The 17,660-nt window shown below is 40.6% G+C and overlaps 1 protein-coding gene across 5 annotated transcripts in view; it reads right to left on the bottom strand.

Annotated features, from left to right (window-relative positions):
- Positions 1-17,660, bottom strand: part of pax5 (paired box 5) — a 51,618-nt gene that overhangs the window by 18,210 nt on the left and 15,748 nt on the right. For 4 of the 5 annotated variants that reach the window (XR_010913918.1, XM_067498810.1, XM_067498811.1 and 1 more), the window contains exons 3-6: positions 16,393-16,590; positions 15,697-15,761; positions 13,522-13,647; positions 7,382-7,566 (exon numbers count right to left, since the gene is read on the bottom strand). Coding sequence is in view for 4 of the 5 variants with exons in the window: in XM_067498810.1 (XP_067354911.1) it covers positions 7,382-7,566; positions 13,522-13,647; positions 15,697-15,761; positions 16,393-16,590 (574 nt within the window). In the remaining variant the exon portion in view is untranslated. The remainder of the gene's footprint in view (positions 1-7,381; positions 7,567-13,521; positions 13,648-15,696; positions 15,762-16,392; positions 16,591-17,660) is intronic. The other variant, XM_067498812.1, reaches the window with a different exon arrangement.

Genomic DNA, 17,660 nt, shown 5'->3' with positions numbered 1-17,660 from the left:
AAGACCATGGCTAACACAAAGCCTCTTGTCTCCCCAGACACCAACAACAATAAGAACTTTGATCATCTCAGCACACGTACACGGAGACTCCCAGTGCCATTAACCCACACATACACAAACACAGTCTACAGATGTTAAAACCCATAGAGAGAAGATGGAAATGACAAAGTGATTTCTGGTTTTTGTGAAGTTATACTGTTTTCATTCTCGGTGCATCTTCTGAGAATCATTACGTTGAAAGGTAAAAAAATAAAAATTAATAATAGTTTAGCCTATGTCAAAAAGAAACCCTGACTCTAACATACTGTCATGGATGAACCTGCACTTACCTGGACCTTAAACTACTTTTGAAGAAATTATATTCTATAAAGTACTAGAGATGCGGTTCATGCAGAAAATACACAAATATTTTATTCTTGACATTCATTATGATATTTGGATCGCCCCCAAGTAATCCAGAAAAATAATAGTTGCTTTTGACGCAGCTTCTATCTATATAAGCCTGATTAAGAATGGTCTCTCACTCCCGCCACAATGCAGACAGGTGGATGGATGATGGAAACGGTCCCCTCACCTGTTTCTGACCCCAGCCAAAAGCCTTGAGCCATCCATCTTCATATCTCTGCAGGTCTGTGTTTGTGTGTGAGATTGTGTGTGATGATTTACAGTGATGACACTGACCCCTGATAAACAACTATATATAGATTAACCACCATATGCTCATAATGAGCAAATGTCCTGTCTGCTGGCTGTACAGTGCATCTGAAAAGTATTCACAGTGCTCAACGTTACAGCCTTATTCTGAAATAGATCCAATTCATTATTTTCCTTAAAAGTCTACAAACAATACCTCATATTGACAACATGAAAGAAGTTTGTTTGAAATCTTTGCAAATTTATTAAAAATAAAAAATAAAAAAACGACAAAAATCACATGTACATGTACATAAGCATTCAACGCCTTGCCATGACACTCAAAATTGAGCTCTGGTGCATTCTGTTTCCACGGATCATCCTTGAGATGTTTCTACAACTTGTTTGGAGTCCACCTGTGGGAAATTCAGTTGATTTGACAGGATTTGGAAAGGTTCACACCTGTCTATATAAAGTCCCAAAGCTAACAGTGCATGTCAGAGCACAAACCAAGCCATGAAGTCAAAGGAATTGTCATTAGACCTCTGAGTTGAGGCACAGATCTAGGGACAAGTACAGAAAAATTTCTGCAGCTTTGAAGATCCCAATGAGCACAGTGGCCTCTATCATCTGTAACTGAAAAAAGTTTGGGACCACCAGGGCTCTTCCTAAACTGAGTGATCGAGAGAGAAGAGCCTTATTAAGGGAGGTGACTAAGAACCCGATGGTCACTCTGAAAAGGCTCCAGCATTTCTCTGTGGAGAGAAGAGAAACTTCCAGAAGAACAGCTTGTAGCGTCATATCAAAAAGACTGAGGCTGTAGTTGGTGGTGCTTCAAAGTATTAAGCAAAGGTGATGAATACTTATCTACATGTGATAAAGAATTTTTAAAGAGTTCAAACACACTTCTTTCACATTGTCATTATGGGTATTGTTTGTAGACCCTCGAGGAAAATAATACATTTAAAAAATTTTGAAATAAGGCTTAATAATAAAATGTAGAAAAAGTTAAGCACTGTGAATGCTTTCTGCATGCACGGTATGTGTGTGCTACTGAATTCTGTACAAGGGCTGTGAGGGTTAAACTAAGATCTCTTAGTGTTTTATTTTGCCATGTCTAGAAGTAAACAGCTATGAGCAGTTGACATTAAAAAAGTCACAGCCAAACAACTTTTGAAACTGTTAAACCAAATAAACTTGGATGTTTATGCTAGAGGCGAAAATTACAAATGACATTTCTGATTTTAATGTTTTGTTCAATTCCAATCAAGTCAAAGCTTCATGGCAAAGACTCCACAGCAGCTCTGCAGTGGCTGCTGATTCAGTCAGTGATTGTGGTGATTTAGTAAAAGATTATGGTAGAGATACTAAATATTTTTAGCTAACACTGCAGGAGTTTTTCTCTGTAGCCAAATATATACATACTGTACATGAAAAAAATTGATTCATTAGTGGTGGCTGTAGCTTGGCTACAGAACGTTGAGTGGATCAGTCATTTTGTACATTCTAGTAACTATGTTAAGACATGATCAATGTGAACAACAACAAGTATTTAAGAAAAAAATTTAATGAATGTAAAAAATGTTGTAATAGTTAAATAGTTAAAAGTGCAAAGTCATTAAACAATTTCTAGGGCTTATTTAAATATGTGTGAATATTCTACTACTTGAGAAATGTGGACGTTCCATACTTTAGTCATCTCATCTCAAGCCTGGTTTTTGATCATTGTGTCCCTTTGTGACTGCATTTTTGTACAAATAGATTACATTTATCACTTTTATGAATTAAATGGCGTCCTTACTTCTTCTAGTGTGTTTGGGTTTGTGTGTGTATGTGCCACTATGTGTCTGTTTGTGTGTATATTTGCGTGTGTGTGTGTTTGTTTGTGTGTACACTAATGACAGCAATCAGAATTTCCTTTAGGTGATGAGGTGAGAGCTTTGCACTGACCCTTTTAATGCCTCTGCATCCCCGTGTTCATATATGTGTGTGTGGCGTGTGTTTGTGCTCACTGACCTCTTAAACACCCCTGTGCTCGTCAACACACAACACAACCACTGGACTGTGACCTGCCAAATAAGAGCTTACCCTGTACACTACACACATCTCCCTCTCTGTCTCTCTCTTTAGGCTTCAGACACAGTTTTAAGACCTCCTTTCTTCTTAATACCCCCACCTCCCCCCACCCTCACACATCACACCTGTAGTATTTTTCATCCAATCATACACACTGTCCCTGCACCCTCTTATAGACCCTTGGCCACTCTCTGTCTTATTATAATAGTGTCTAATGTGTCCATGTATCCATGTAGATAGGGGCCAGACAGCAGCGGCAGCAATGAAGAAGGGGTCTGCCTTGGTAATTGGCCATGATGAAGTTTGGCCAGTAGGGTGACAGGCCCGCTAAGGAAGATGGATCATTCTCATTCGCCCCTGTAAATGTTGTCAATTCGAACACTCATACGGCGCCATCAGCCCTCATCAAAGGCGAAGGACGCAGCTGCAGGGCCATGGAGGGGTTGGGGTTTGGGTGGTGAAGGTGCTGGTAGAAGAGGTGGGGTGAGAAAAGGTGTCTGAGAGTTGGGCTGGATCTGAAAGCATGTAAGTAAAAATGTGCAGAAGAAAAAAAATAAGCTGAAATGATTGCACAAATTGGAAAGATGGGAGCTAGTGAACAAATTAATGTGTTGGACAAAAGAGTGTGTTTAAGAAACTCTGACAGGATATGTGAGCACAGTGCAGCACCCTCATTCATTTTGCAAAAGACGTCCCCACAAAGACATTGGCTGATTGATTACATTGCTGGTAGATTAACGTGGATACAGTAACTTCATTGCTTTGGTTAAAAATGTCAAAAGAAAGGGTACACAATGATTGTAACTATGTTAATATTCAAGTTACTTGTAAAATCTTCCTAAAAGTGTCATAAACCTGGTTAAATAAATGATGTGTTGATTTGTTAAAGTAATAGGCAAATTAGCTAAAACTGAAGGTTTGATATTTGATATTTCCATCATATCATATCATCTTCTTGGGGCCTGGTGAATCAGTGGGTAGAGCACTGGGTTGGAAAGCCAAAGGCCACAGGATCGAAACTCACCCCACCAGGTGTGGCCCAGCCCAGCTACCAAGGCTCGAGACCCTGGTGCCGGTCTCGAGCCCTGATAAAATGGGAAGGTTGCGGCAGGAAGGGCATGCCAAGGGACACACCAAAAGCGGTTAATCATATCATCTTTTCTATAATATCATGAAATCTATCTCTTCCGTGATATGTGTACCTGGTATTCTGACCATTATGATTTTCAATAAGCTTAAGCAAAAAACTGCAATAGGCCATGTGTGAAATTTGAAAAATACTAAATGGGAGAAAATACTAACCTCCCACTAGATCATTATTAAAAACAACAACAACAACAGTCTAGATAACAAACTATATGCTAATAATGGAAATGACTCTACACCTGTGAGGTCCTTTAAAAGAGTTTGTTTTCTGTGCCCTCCCTCACACTCAGCAGGTTGGTCTACTAACTCACATTTGGGAAGCTAATGGTTTGATCCAAATCTCACATCAATAACAGATGAGCCCTAATCGGCCCTCTGCCAGTACCCCCCCCCCCCCCCCACACACACACACACACACACACACACATAGACTGGGCCTGTCTGCTTCCACTATTTGCATAATAGCATTTCCCCTTTTCGCCGTTCCCCAAATAGCACTAGATTTCTCTATCTCCGACTCTCTTTTCCTCTCTCCTTACTGTCTTATATACTCCTGATGGAAGAAAGGCGTGACTATAAACAAATACAATTCCCTCAGAGGTCCACAGACTGAGACAGAGATTGTGAGGAAGAAATATATCTGCAGTCAAACTGAGCATTGGAGCTGTAAGAAAGACATTTTCAGAAGGGCTAGACCTCAACTTTGAATTAAAAAGCTGACAAAAATTATAAACTTATGAATTACTTTTTGATTTATTGATTCATTGAGTTGATGAGCTGGATAGAAATGTGGGCCTTAAAATCTGTTTATAGGGGAGTTATCAAAAGTGCTGGTGTGCATTATGAATCTGTGAGCCTCTTTTGACCAGTTAAACCATCCCATGCCCTTTGACCCCTGCTTCTTTTTAAGCTGTCTAGATGGGGAAAATGAGAATGTATTTTTCCTTTTATATCCAAGTGTGGGCATGGGGTGGGTATTTGGACCCCGTGTAGCAGGGATGGGTGGGGGGTGCCGTCAGCCCTGCTGATTTATCACCTGGGTAATAAGAGGTGATTGAAGAGAAATTCAAATGAACTCTCTCTGACAGGCACACATGCAGGCACACACTTGAGCACTCACACACAAATTAATAGAGGGGCTTAATAGACTACAGGGAAAGGGGGAAAAGAGCAGGAGGGTGAGATGAGATAAAAGGATGGCTTGTTAGAGGGGACAGATAAATAGAAGGTCTGAGACAAACACGATAAAAGAGTAACTACTGGCAACTGATAAAATAAGATTTGCTTATGGGAAACGTGAGCAATTTTATTTTTTATCTCTTCACGTTGTATGAAGAGGAACAAATAATAAGTGAGGTTTGTGTTTCAGAGCAAGAAAGCCAAAAGATAATTAGAAACTTGAAATAATCGCTGAACTTACAGTATATTGGTGTACTGCTATAATATGCCGCAGGCACATGAAATTGAGATTGAACCTCTCTTTCTATCTTACTTGCTTAACCTTTTGCTTTTGAGTGTGTTTTTGAAACACACACTCTAAGTCACATTCCCACACAGCAAGGAAGTAGGCATTTTTTAGTCACAACACAACATGACCCTCCTTGGCCATAACCTTAGTACCGCCTCAAACACAGGCGCACACCTCAGTCAGCACACATACCAAAGAGGCTGAGCTGTCAGTGTGTCAGTGTTACGGGTATGACTGTCAATCATTCCCTCAGGGAAATGCAAGCTGGGAAAAGGATGACTGGTCAACTAGACAGGGTGAGAGAAGGGAGCAAGAGACAGCGACTGATAGTGATGCAGATTTGTGCGTGCTCGCATCTCTTTGTAATGCAGCTCCCAAAGCCACTTTGACCCCAGTGAGACCCAGACTTTAAAGCTCCTATTCCTGGCTGACCCCAGTGACTTGACTGGGCTCAGAGAGGACACTGACCTATGAATTATGGGCCTTATAGTCTTGAGACATAGTCTATAGAGCTACTACAGCCAATCCCTGTCGACCTCTCGCCCTGTACCTCTCTACTCCTCATGTTGCTCAGAGAGAAGTGAATAGGCTAAACAGCTAAACTCTGCCCTATAGGTCTAAGGCTGCAGCCTCTCTGTGGTTCCATTTACTACTAGTTCACCATTAAGTGTTTGTCCTTTTGCCCTTGACTTTGACTAAGTAAATAAAGATGAAGTAAGGAGCTTTTAAGGGTTGTGAAAACTAATGTGTCATTTTGAGACATTGGCAAAATTTTCCTTAATATTGACTGGAGGGCTGCAGATTACAAGATGTTAGAGCAAAGGTAGAAAGAATACAAATTGTATCCTGCTGTCATTTTGTTATTCAGCGCATCACATACACCTGTCTATTCCACTCAGATTTACATTAACTTACTGCTGGGAGAGGGCGGGAGATTTAGATGCACCATTAAGACACACAGAAACACCCTTTGTCGCTGTTGTTTTCTCATCTTTTTCTCTCACATGCAAACAACACACATGTATGCAGTGCATTCCCAACATGTATCAGCATTTGTGGAGCTCCATCACTGTCCCTGAGCAGCAGGAAGTGAGGTAATAATGAGAGCTAGGTCAATATGATCATTAACCCCTGCAGTGTGCCTAGATTATAGGAACATCAATAGGCCAGGCCTGACTGGGTCCCTGTTACAGCCATTAAATTGTCAGACCATCAGACCACAGAAACACACAGTTTGTGAGACAAAAAGAGAAAACACAATTTGATGCTGACATTTTCAGATCAGTCAGTGAGCAATGGAAAAGGGAAGGTGAGGAAAAACTACCGTAGTGAATGGAATTGATTAAGAAATATACTATCAATTAGGATTTTATTGTGCAATAGGATTGCATAAAAACCAAAATGGCGTGGCAAGGCATAGCAGGCAGGACAGGCTTTTAGCTTAAAGCAGAGACAAACATTTCATTTAACAATTTAGTACATCACCAAACACTAATGTTAACATGGTAGCTAGTTTGCCAGCTGTACATCTGAGGTTAATAGTTTTTTTGAAGCTTATATTGTTCACTGTAATAGGACATGCCTAAACTTATCGCCTCTGAAAGCTCACTACCCAGTCTACTACGGTTATGTTCTGGTTCTGGTTAAAAATGTACTTGTTAAAAAGTTATTAACACTTTATTGGACAACATTCTCTTTGTTATTCTTAACAGAGCAAAAACCAACACCATTTAGGAAACTATTAGGCATCATAATTTTGCTATGACTAACTAACAAGCTAAATTCAGAGAAATGAGAAAGAGATGGGGGAAGCAGAACTAGATTAATGCATGACTAAAAACATTCCCATTAGTGCTGCCAGTGGGGTGGCAAGGCTTTAGTTTATTGTGGCCATCATTGGCTGGACCTCCACCTCTGCTTCTATCAGGCTGTGTACACTTTTAATAAGCAGTTTTCTTCACATCAGCCCCACTTTTAACATCCTAGAGTTAGTTTTAACCCTTAACCTGTTCCCAAACTCAGTCTCAGCCCAGAGCCTGCATGGTGCCACGCCCTTACCTTGCCAGGGTCAGGGCTCACATAGAGGTCAGAGCTGGATTGGATTGGACAGGATGGCTGTCTGTCAAACAGGCGGTCCAATACCTCGATCTGCTGCGGTGAGAACAGCTCCCCTCTCATCTGCTTCCTGAGGAAGTCCCGCCCACTGTGGCCGTGCCCATTGGCCAGCGGTGACTCCTGCAAACCTACAGAAGGTAGGAGTAAAGGTTAGTCGCTTGTGAATGGAGGAAATATTAAAGAATTACAGCATGACACGACAAAAACGAGGCATTTAAAGTGGTGCATAAAGAGGTGATTGTGAATCCGGTGTGAACACCACTGAGAGAGAAACAGAGAGACAGTGATGAGAGGAATGAAGAAAGGAGTGAAGGCATCAGTTGATTTAATAAATCACTGAGACAGATGTGGAGAAAGAAGTCAAAGTATGGACTCAAATGAACTCTGGTGAGCTTATTTAGGACTGAGTGACTTCATAGATTGTGGAGACTCAGAGAAAATGCTATACAAATGCAACCCATTACCAAGCACAGTCTGTGTCTTCTTTTTGATCTCTCCAAAGTACACTCTTGCCTCTCATATATACACACTTTTCCGTTTCTCTTGTCGTATCACCCATACACATACAGACACACAAATATATATTGCTGTGGTATCAGTATTAGACTGTGAGCTCTCGTATCCTCCAGTTATTGCAAGGCTGAGGGACTGAACGAGACAATTATAAGAACTCTGAAGAGTCGCGGCCCACAAATGATTAGAAAGGAGAGAACGAGAAAAAAAGATAAAGAGAAAAGGGGACGAGGGGTGAAAATCCCCCACTATAGAGCCAATTCATCGCTCCAAACTGCTCCTGAGAGCCTATTTTAGTCCTGGGGGTCACTGTGTGTTTGGTGTGTGTGAGTGTGTGTCCAGTGGAAGAGGTAGTGATATGACAGAGAGGTTGAGAGGGGGATGGGGCTTCAACTATATATTTTTTTCCATTTGGACTGAAAATACAGATCCATTTACACCAGACTGTGGTCCTAAAGAAGGAAAACAAAGAATGATGTAGCAGGGAAACAAAAAAACTAAGAAGAAGTATAAAGCACTAACAGATTAAAGTGCATTTGTAAAAATGTTAGTTACCTTCTTTTATGCCAACAATAATATGGTAAACTTTGGTTCCCAACTGGATGGGACTGGGGTAAAAGTTTAGTTAACGTTAAGATGAGTTGATAACGAAATAGACTTCTTTAACCCAAACCAGGTTACAATATATACAGCACTAATGATCACTGTCATGGCAGTAGGTAGTTGACTCCTTACAGCAAGCAGAGAAAATTAGGTTGTGAAGATCAAGGTGATGATGGGTGGCATAGCATGTCTGACTAGTATGATTTACATGAACACCAAAATTTACCTTTCAGTCACAATATGAATTAACAATTGCTTTTATAGTATTCATAACAATAATCATTATTATTATATATTAAATTATTAAACAATTCCATTAATCAATTTCCATTTATGTGAATGAGTAAAATCTACCTCTACTTCGAACAATGTAATTATATATATTAATGAATTTAGACTGTCGAATTGGCTGTGAAATACTGAGAGTATTTTCTAGTAAACCCCAAGTAAACAAAGAGATAAGAAAATAAAAACTCTTCACCCTTACACAGTGCTCCGTAACTCACAAAACCTCTCTATACCTTTTCTAGTACATAAAACCTCTTTTAACCAGTGAACACACTCCTTGATCATAATCTCTCTTTCTCTCCTATAGTTGCGCACACATATAAAGATGCTGGGAGCAGTGTGAGTGTATGGTCCAGGTCTCCAGTGCCAGACCAATCAGGAGGGAGATAAAGCCGGTATGATGCTTTAACCTGGTAACCCACGGCGACCCATTTAATCCCACCGGCCAGTCCGCATGATGGAATTCAATTGATCAATCATGTAGCTCTGATGGCACCATTTCAGCCAGCTTATTGCTTTCTGCTTTCTCTCTGTTGCCCACACACACACACACACATATACACACACACACGCACACACACAAATACACCCTGAAAGACTGACCCAAACCGATAGAGGACCCACAAAAGACCATAAAAAAGAGTGAAGAAAGCTCAAAGCACTGTAATCAGGCAAAAGCTTTTACTTATGATAATCAATGTTTTCCATTCATTTGTATGAATGAGTGTGTAGGTGTGTGTAAGTTCATATGTGTGAGTGTATCTTGGTGTTGACGTGGGTGTGGGTGGGTGGTTAGTTTGATATCCGGCTGGTGTCATTGTATCCAAGGATGGGTAAAGAAACTCATTGCCGTGACGGGTTAAATCCTATTCACTGTCGGACACGCACACACACACACACACGCGCGCGCAGAGCGGCCTCTATCTCTGTGAGTCAGTCTCAGAAGGGAAGCGCTTCTCTTCCCTCTTTTTCAGAGCAGAACAAAACAAACAATGAGCCCTTATTGTTCTCTCCTCTCTGCCTTTTTCCTCTCTCTTCCGCCTTCTCTTTCACTCTCTTTTACACTCTCACTCTCTCCCTCCCTCGTGGTCCTTTCTCTCTCTCCATCATTCTTTCCCTCTGACTCTGCCTGCTGTTGCCATTTTTTGACAACCCAGGAATAGTCGAATTATTCAATCCAAATACCTCAGAGAATTGGGTGGGTTGTCACCTGTTGGTGAGTTTTGGTGCCTATTTTTTGTGTGTGTGCCTGGAGGGTGTATCATACTGATAGGACATCACATCCCCAGCCTGTACACCAGCGTCTGTGTGTATCTATGCATGCATGTCTGTGTGAGTGTGAGTGTGTGCATGTGTGTGTGTGTGTGTGTGTGTGTGTGTGTGTGTGTGTGTGTGTGTGTGTGTGTGTGTGTGTGTCCCATCAAACTCCAGAGATCAAAGTTTTCTGAGTGGGGGGCACTAAGAGGAACTCAGAGTAAAGGGCGGAGAGTCATCCCCCTCCTCTCCTTCGTCCTCCATGCTCCCAGCGTCTTTTATCTCATAAGCTGCTGCATGTCACAGTGGATGCACATAGGGGTGAGAGGTCAGCGTGGCATTCTGGGTAAATGCCAATAACACTATTTCTCCTTCATTTTAACAATGACAATCTATGATTTTCCACCATATGTATTGACAGTATTTTTCACCAACACATTTGAAGATCAGATACATTTTGTTCAGTGCTTTGCCCACCTGTCCTGCACTTCATATCAAATGAATGAATGTGCAAACACACACACACACACACACACATACTCCTCTGTGTGTCCCCTTTTGGCCCCACAAGTCAAGTTCTTCTATTCACAGCTATTAATCTACAATCTGCTCTCAGTCACCCCCCCACTTCCCCTTGCTTTGGCTGGGGACACAGGTCACCACAGTTCTTTACCCCTACACACTCCTGCTGCTAATACACACACAAACACACACTTGCTACCGATCCTGCCTTCCTGTGTTCCCAACACTTGCACATCTGCTGTTGTTTCTATGCTTAATAGTTACAGCAGAAATAAAATGTTTCCTGCAAACATGGGTCGGGCTTGCACAGCAGCTTCATATCACAGTGAGATGATGATCCAAAAGTTTACATGAACCTTATGAGTCTTCCCTTCCCTCCTGTTGCACCACAACAACACTGACTCGCCTTAGACCCTCCAATCAGGTCAGGGAAGCTCCTCCAAATAACACTTTAACCTCAAAAACTGAAAAGCAACAGAGAAGGCATCCTTCCATCCTGACCTTTTTATAGCAAGAAAAACTGTTACAAATTAACAATAGCTCAGTTCCACGTTTATTGTAGATGAACTGTTATGCACTATAATGTACCAATGTCAGCAAGCCAAACTAAATTTAGCCATCCTTAAACTACTGTGGAAGACAAATTCATGCCCAAAACCTCCACTGGTTGAAAATCAAATCAATCATAACATGGCATGATTCCTTTTTCCCAATTTTGTTTTGGGAATCTGAAACATTGTTTGCTCTTTATTATCAGACTATTAAATTCTTTGATTCATACACAGACGATTTAGTGCACTGTGGCACATGAAAGACAGTGAATTTCACTGTAACTCTCATTACCATATTCACCTTTACAGAGACATAGACACATTTACAAAGTCAACAAGAGAATTGCTGTGATTGTTAGTCTTATATGTGGGACTTTTGGCATGTTAATGTGTTTTTTAATTTTGCATGTGTACGAATGTCTGTACAGAGAGGCATATGGATGACTGCATGTGAGAAGCTTACATTACTGTGTGTTAGTGTTTGTGTTTGTTCGTCCATGTCTTTGCATGCTGTTTCCCCTGTCATCTCTTGCTGTTGTGTGTGTGTCATTATTCAACGGGGGGCTGGTCTAATGGAAGCTGTGATTAGCAATGCTGTTAATTAGACCACAGAGCCATATGCGCAGACCTCTGCCACAGAACCACTGCAGATAAAGCACACAACCAAAACATGATGCTGAGCGACACAAAGCTTGAATGACACCTTCTGGGTGCTTCAGTGGAACGTGAAGTGATACAGTACAATGTTTTTGATGGGAATTATGAAAGACAAGGTCCAGGCATAGTAAAACAGCAGATCACACAGGTAGCACATGGGATAACACATCATGCACATAAAAAACAAAGTCAACCAATAATGCTGCTAATTAGATAATTAGAGTTTCTAGCCACAGACATTAGGACACACATAATAGTATGGAAAACATTTGTACAACCATGTAATAAATCTTACTTGTCATAGTGGCTTTGGGTGAAAACTTAATGCCTGAAAAATTTATTTTACAGAGGATATTTTAACTGTTACAGAACTGAAACAATGAATCCACTCCAGGAAAGCCAATGAACAACAACAAGTAAGGCATGGCCTACCAGAACTATCATTAGTGTTGCAGAATAATTGGGTGCATTGAAATAAACAAGTGGCAGGCAATGACAATAAACTGTTGCAGAGAAACAAATGGACAGCCAAATGATTTGATAACATAATGTATCGTAAGCCAAGGTCTACAAAAAAATTATCATTAGTCATCTCTGCTGTGTTTTTGTGTGTGTGTGTGTGTGTGTGTGTGTGTGTGTGTGTGTGTGTGTGCGTCTGTGTTGGGTCTAAAGTCTTTGTGCTCTGCTGACGGGGAAGTTGGCCATATCTAAACATATCAGAACACTCAGGGTGCACCTGGGATTTATCCTGGGACCTGCTGGAATGTTTTGGAAATTCATCAGCAGTGGGAAAAGGACCTCATGCTGTATCTGTGTGTGTGTGTGTGTGTGTGTGTGTGTGTGTGTGTGTGTGTGTGTGTGTGTTTGTGTGTGTGTGTGTGTGTGTGTGTGTGTGTGTGTGTTTGAGAGAGAGCAAGTAAGGAAGTAAGAAAGAAATAGCCCCCAGTGGCGTTCTGTCACCCCCCCTTGCTGCGACATCTGGTCCTGTCTTATTTACCGTAGGAGACTGTATGATGGCTTTTTAATGCCACTGACACTGACACATACACACTCACAATCATGCACATGTGAATACACACTCACATACAAAGACATATACATACAGATGATGTGAGAACCTCCTTATAAGCACCCCACACACATATGCAACAGCTCACAAAACTGATCCAGTATAATAATGCATTTGAATAGTGCAATGTACTGTATATATGCACATGTACACGCACACACACACACACACACATCTATAATGACCATGATGTGCTGGAATGTGTCTATCACTATACACTGCATTAATGTATTATGTGTGTGAATATGTCTAGGAATTTTTGGATATTTCCAAACATGCTAAACAAACACTACATATTACAATACACTGCTCAAAAAAAGATATTGAACTTTCGTGTGAAATTTCAGAATGTACCTAAAATGCACCATAACCCAAACTTCATTTGACCTTCTTTGCACCACTGTTGTTAGGTTTTGTTTCAATAAATTGTTTGAGATGAAGAAATGACCATTGCATGCTTCTACTTAAATTACCTACTTTCATGATATAATATCACTGTAGCATCAACTTTTTACATTTTCCAAATATTTCACCTAAATTATAAATAAATATTCCTAACTTTTTGAGAGTAGTGTAGATTCCAAGGAAATGCAAATATAATCTGACAGAAACATTCTTATGCTTACCTTCATCCCTCTTCCTTTTCCCCACATCAGCAGCTGAACTGATACCCAGAATGCCACTGATGGAGTACGAGGAGCCGGCCGAGTCGCTGGTCACTGCTGAGACCTGTGTGGCAGCTGCTGATGTTGCTGCAGACAGATAGCATGACAACACAAGCAGTTTAAAGGATGACCAGGATTCATTGAGTCACATATTTACTGTAAGTTTTATTATCTCAATAAAATATAGAAATTTAAACTTTTAGGTAAAGTATATGACAGCTGAATAACACACAAATGAATGTTCCTCCAACTTTCTTTTGCCTCAGTAAAAATTAAATCCTTACAAATTTACATCAAAGTCAGCAAAAGTGATTATAATTGTTCAAATAATACTAAATTGTTGTAAATAATAGTACTTAAAAACTCCAAACTACCGACTTTTGTTTAGTGTGATTTAAAAGACCTCAGGTTACATTTTAAACTAAAAGGACTTTATGCTGGGTTCATGTAAAATAAAACAGGTGACTTTTATAGGAGTATAACAAAACTAATATGTTTAGTATGTTATGTCCGTTTAAAAGAACTGCTTTATGGTATAAATGTTATAATATTTTGAAGACAGAATCTTTCTGCTTAACATACTTTAAACATAATGACATAATATGACCTAAACAATAAAAGTACTTATCATCCACTGACAAAGAATTAGATGTTGAATGAGTAATGTAGAGTCATCTAATAGCATATACATATATGGCTGATTAATAAATTAAAACTCATTTTCCACCAATGTCTTTGTTGATCTGCAGCTTTTACTTCATGACACCTTTAGTTGCAAAAATCAAGAACAAAAAGCCCCTGAATGAAAGCTCCATAATTTAAATCCAATCCTATTTATTCTCTCCGTAAACTCCACCTAGATGCACGTTAATCCTTTCAAACTTTACTGTGCTATACACACAAAACTCAAGTTAGAAAAAAAGCCTCTAAGGACAAGAGTCTGTCTGTGTTTTGCACCTCGTTGTCTCTCTCTCTAATCTTCCCCCTGGAGGAGACAAGTTCCTCACTGGGCGACACAGCGACATACTTGTCACTGATTCAGTGACACACACACAACCTCCTGACACACACCCCGAGACATACAGTCACTCACTCCTCCTTGGTGCCTTATCTGTGCCCCTGTAAGCGGACGTGGGGCTGAGTGACAGTATGGTATCCCAAGAGGGACAGAAAGGTGTGGAGACAGACATCGTAATCCCCTTTCCCAGCAGACCCCCAAACACAGAAACACAAGACAGAAAAGAGAATAAAAAAACCCAAAATAACAAACCAAGGGATCAAAGTCCGCTCCAGCCGTTACTCCTTCGCTAACGACAAGGAGAGTATAATGAATGCATATCCCTCCTTTTCCCATCACTTGATTTAGCAGTTCAATTATCTGATTTTCCTTTCTCTTTCTTTTCACTCTTTTTTTATCAGGACGTAACGCTTTTATTCAGCAAATCCAAATGTTCAATTTTCCGCCTGGGAGTGGGACCCATTTATCTGTGTAATCTGTAAATGTGCATGTGTGTCTGTCTTTGTGTGTGTGTGTGTGTGTGTGTGTGTGTGTGTGTGTGTGTCTGGCTGCATCTAGGTGTGTATGCATGCTGGTGCATGAGTGTGTTTGCTAAATGTGTTTAAAAGGCAGGAGTCAGGGAGCAGTGTGTGTGAAATTAATTTAGATTAATAGACAAAGTGAGATTATGAAGATATGAGAGACACCAAAACACAATCCACTGCAGAGCAAAGCGGGGAGGAGAGGGAGTGAGAGAGACTGGCTCTCATGTTTATTTGTAGATATTCATCAAATAAAAAGTAATAATCTTTCAGTCATAGCTTTAATAGGTATATTTTTCAGTCTGTAACAGGATTAGAAATTACAAATGAACAACCCGCCCTTCTTAATCTGAAAAAGGATTACATCCTTCTTGATGCTCGTTTTAATGGTTTTCATTGGTTGGAATGTCATTATTGTGACATCTATACAGTTATTGTGTACAATGCCACTTAAATCCTCCCAAAGGCAGAATCACACAGAATAGGTGCAGAATTTCACTTGGTTTCTTCTCCACTCCTGAGAGAGTCGTACTAAAACGTCTCTTCTGTAAAATTTGCTTTGACAGGTTGAGACAGGATTTTATAGCAGTGACGTACCTAAGTTGTGAGCTGACACTGAGCCTGTTTGGCCAGGCTGCTGCTGAACCTTAGTCCGAATGATCCTGCAGGAGAAGAGGAGAGATATTAGTGTGTAAAGTTGTTCGTGTGTGTGTATGAAAAAGAGAGGGAGAGAGAGAGAGACAATGGATACTGAGTGACAGAAAGAACATGACCATCGTGGGAGCAAAGCTGTGTGTGTGTGTGTGTGTGAAGTGGCTGAGGCAGGCTGACATGGCAGAGGGGCCTCATACTTCCTGCTTGGCTGCTCATGCAAGCCTTTTCTTCCTCTTTCCTTTGCTTTCTTTCCTTACCTTTCCTCTCCTTTCCTTTCCTTCCTTTCTCTTTCTTTCCTTTCCTTTTGTGTCTATTACTTTCCATACCCCTGCACACCTTCCTTCCCTTTTGTCTGCCTCTTTTGCTCACTCCTTCTTTCACTTATTTTGCTATCCCTCCCTCTATGTGTGCCTCTATGCTCAGGGGAAAGGGTTGTCATTGTACCATCGTGTTGAACCACTGAGCTGCAGCTACTTCATACATATGGAGTCTAGGGCCTCTTTGCTATTCTTTTTCCTACTCCTATACACACACACACACACACAATATCATATTGCTCTGTGCTCTGTCCGTGCTCAGTACCTGTTGCTATAAGTTGATACTCAAACACATACTATCAAACAGTCTGTACAGACTTACCTGTTGATGGAGCTGACGCTTGGGACACTGTCATTGTCACACACTCTCTCAGCCAGAAGCCGATCCCGGATCTCCCAGGCAAACATGGTGGGGTTTTGGCGTTTGTAATCAGCGATCTTGTCGACCACTTTGGGTGTAGCAACCTTTGGTTTGGATCCCCCAATCACTCCAGGGCGGATACTCCCAGTTTCATAGTACCTGCAAATCAAAGATTTGAGAAGTTGCTTGTGTCGGTCACAAGGAGCAAAACTCACTTCCAGTTCCACAAAGTGTTTAGAAATAAAAATTAAAATGGTAAAAAATGAAAACAAATAAATAAAAAATATTTTTACAACAACATCTGAACTTCTTTCTCTCATAGCTTTACAGAGAAGCCATCAGTTCATGTTGCACTGGCTTATCTGTTACCCTGCTCCACTCACACTTGATCTTAAAAAAAGGTCCCTTTGTCTTATTAAAGTCAGTCTTAAACTAATAGTCACTAAAAAAAGGTACTGTGGGCTGTGAATATTGCTGTCCTTACCAACAAAGGTAAAGTTTAAGGAATTCAAAGAAAAAAACTGCAAGCCAAATATAAACCTGAATCTGACCAATTTTGCTGCTTTGTTCGACAGTGTTTTGAGTACAAAATTCCCTATGTCCCATCACCAAAGCTCAGCAAGGAAACACCTCTGTATGGGCATGTGAATATTTTATTACGATAGATGGATGGGACGTAAGGTTTTTTTTTCTCTGTAGTAGTTACTGAAGTAAATGTTTTAGTATTTGTCAAGTTTTTTGGGGGGAGGGGTCTTTTTACTCTTTTGTCTGTTTGACTGTTGGTTTGCCTGCAACTTTCTTTGTTACTATTTGGCCAGAACAGGACGACTTGTTGTGATGCACTCATCACATGTTACTGTAGATGACTGACTAATGCATTTAAACACCTACAGTACCAAAACTATTTATAATACCTAACTCAACCTGTGAATAGCTGTTGAGGCTTGGCTGTTTCACATTCTGACAGAGGTAAGAAAACAGTGGCACTGATACACACACACACACCAAAGCAAATATACACTCCATTGCAGATTCTGGCATTTCATGTCCACCATGGCTATTTCATGAATGTATTTGCATGCAGAAGGGCCATGGGGGTAGGGGGTGGGAGGACAGCAAATGCGCTACACAGCTTGCAGAAAAGGGGGGATGCTGTGTGTGGATGCAAGCTGTCAGTCAGTCTTAAACCTGTTCTCTCTGTCTTTTTCTCTCTCTCTCTTTCTCTCTCT

This window comes from Channa argus, chromosome 3 (assembly GCF_033026475.1).
Source record: "Channa argus isolate prfri chromosome 3, Channa argus male v1.0, whole genome shotgun sequence".
Classification (NCBI taxonomy): Eukaryota; Metazoa; Chordata; class Actinopteri; order Anabantiformes; family Channidae; genus Channa; species Channa argus.
Note: the sequence above shows the minus strand (reverse complement) of the source record. Positions and strands in the feature narration are given on the sequence as shown.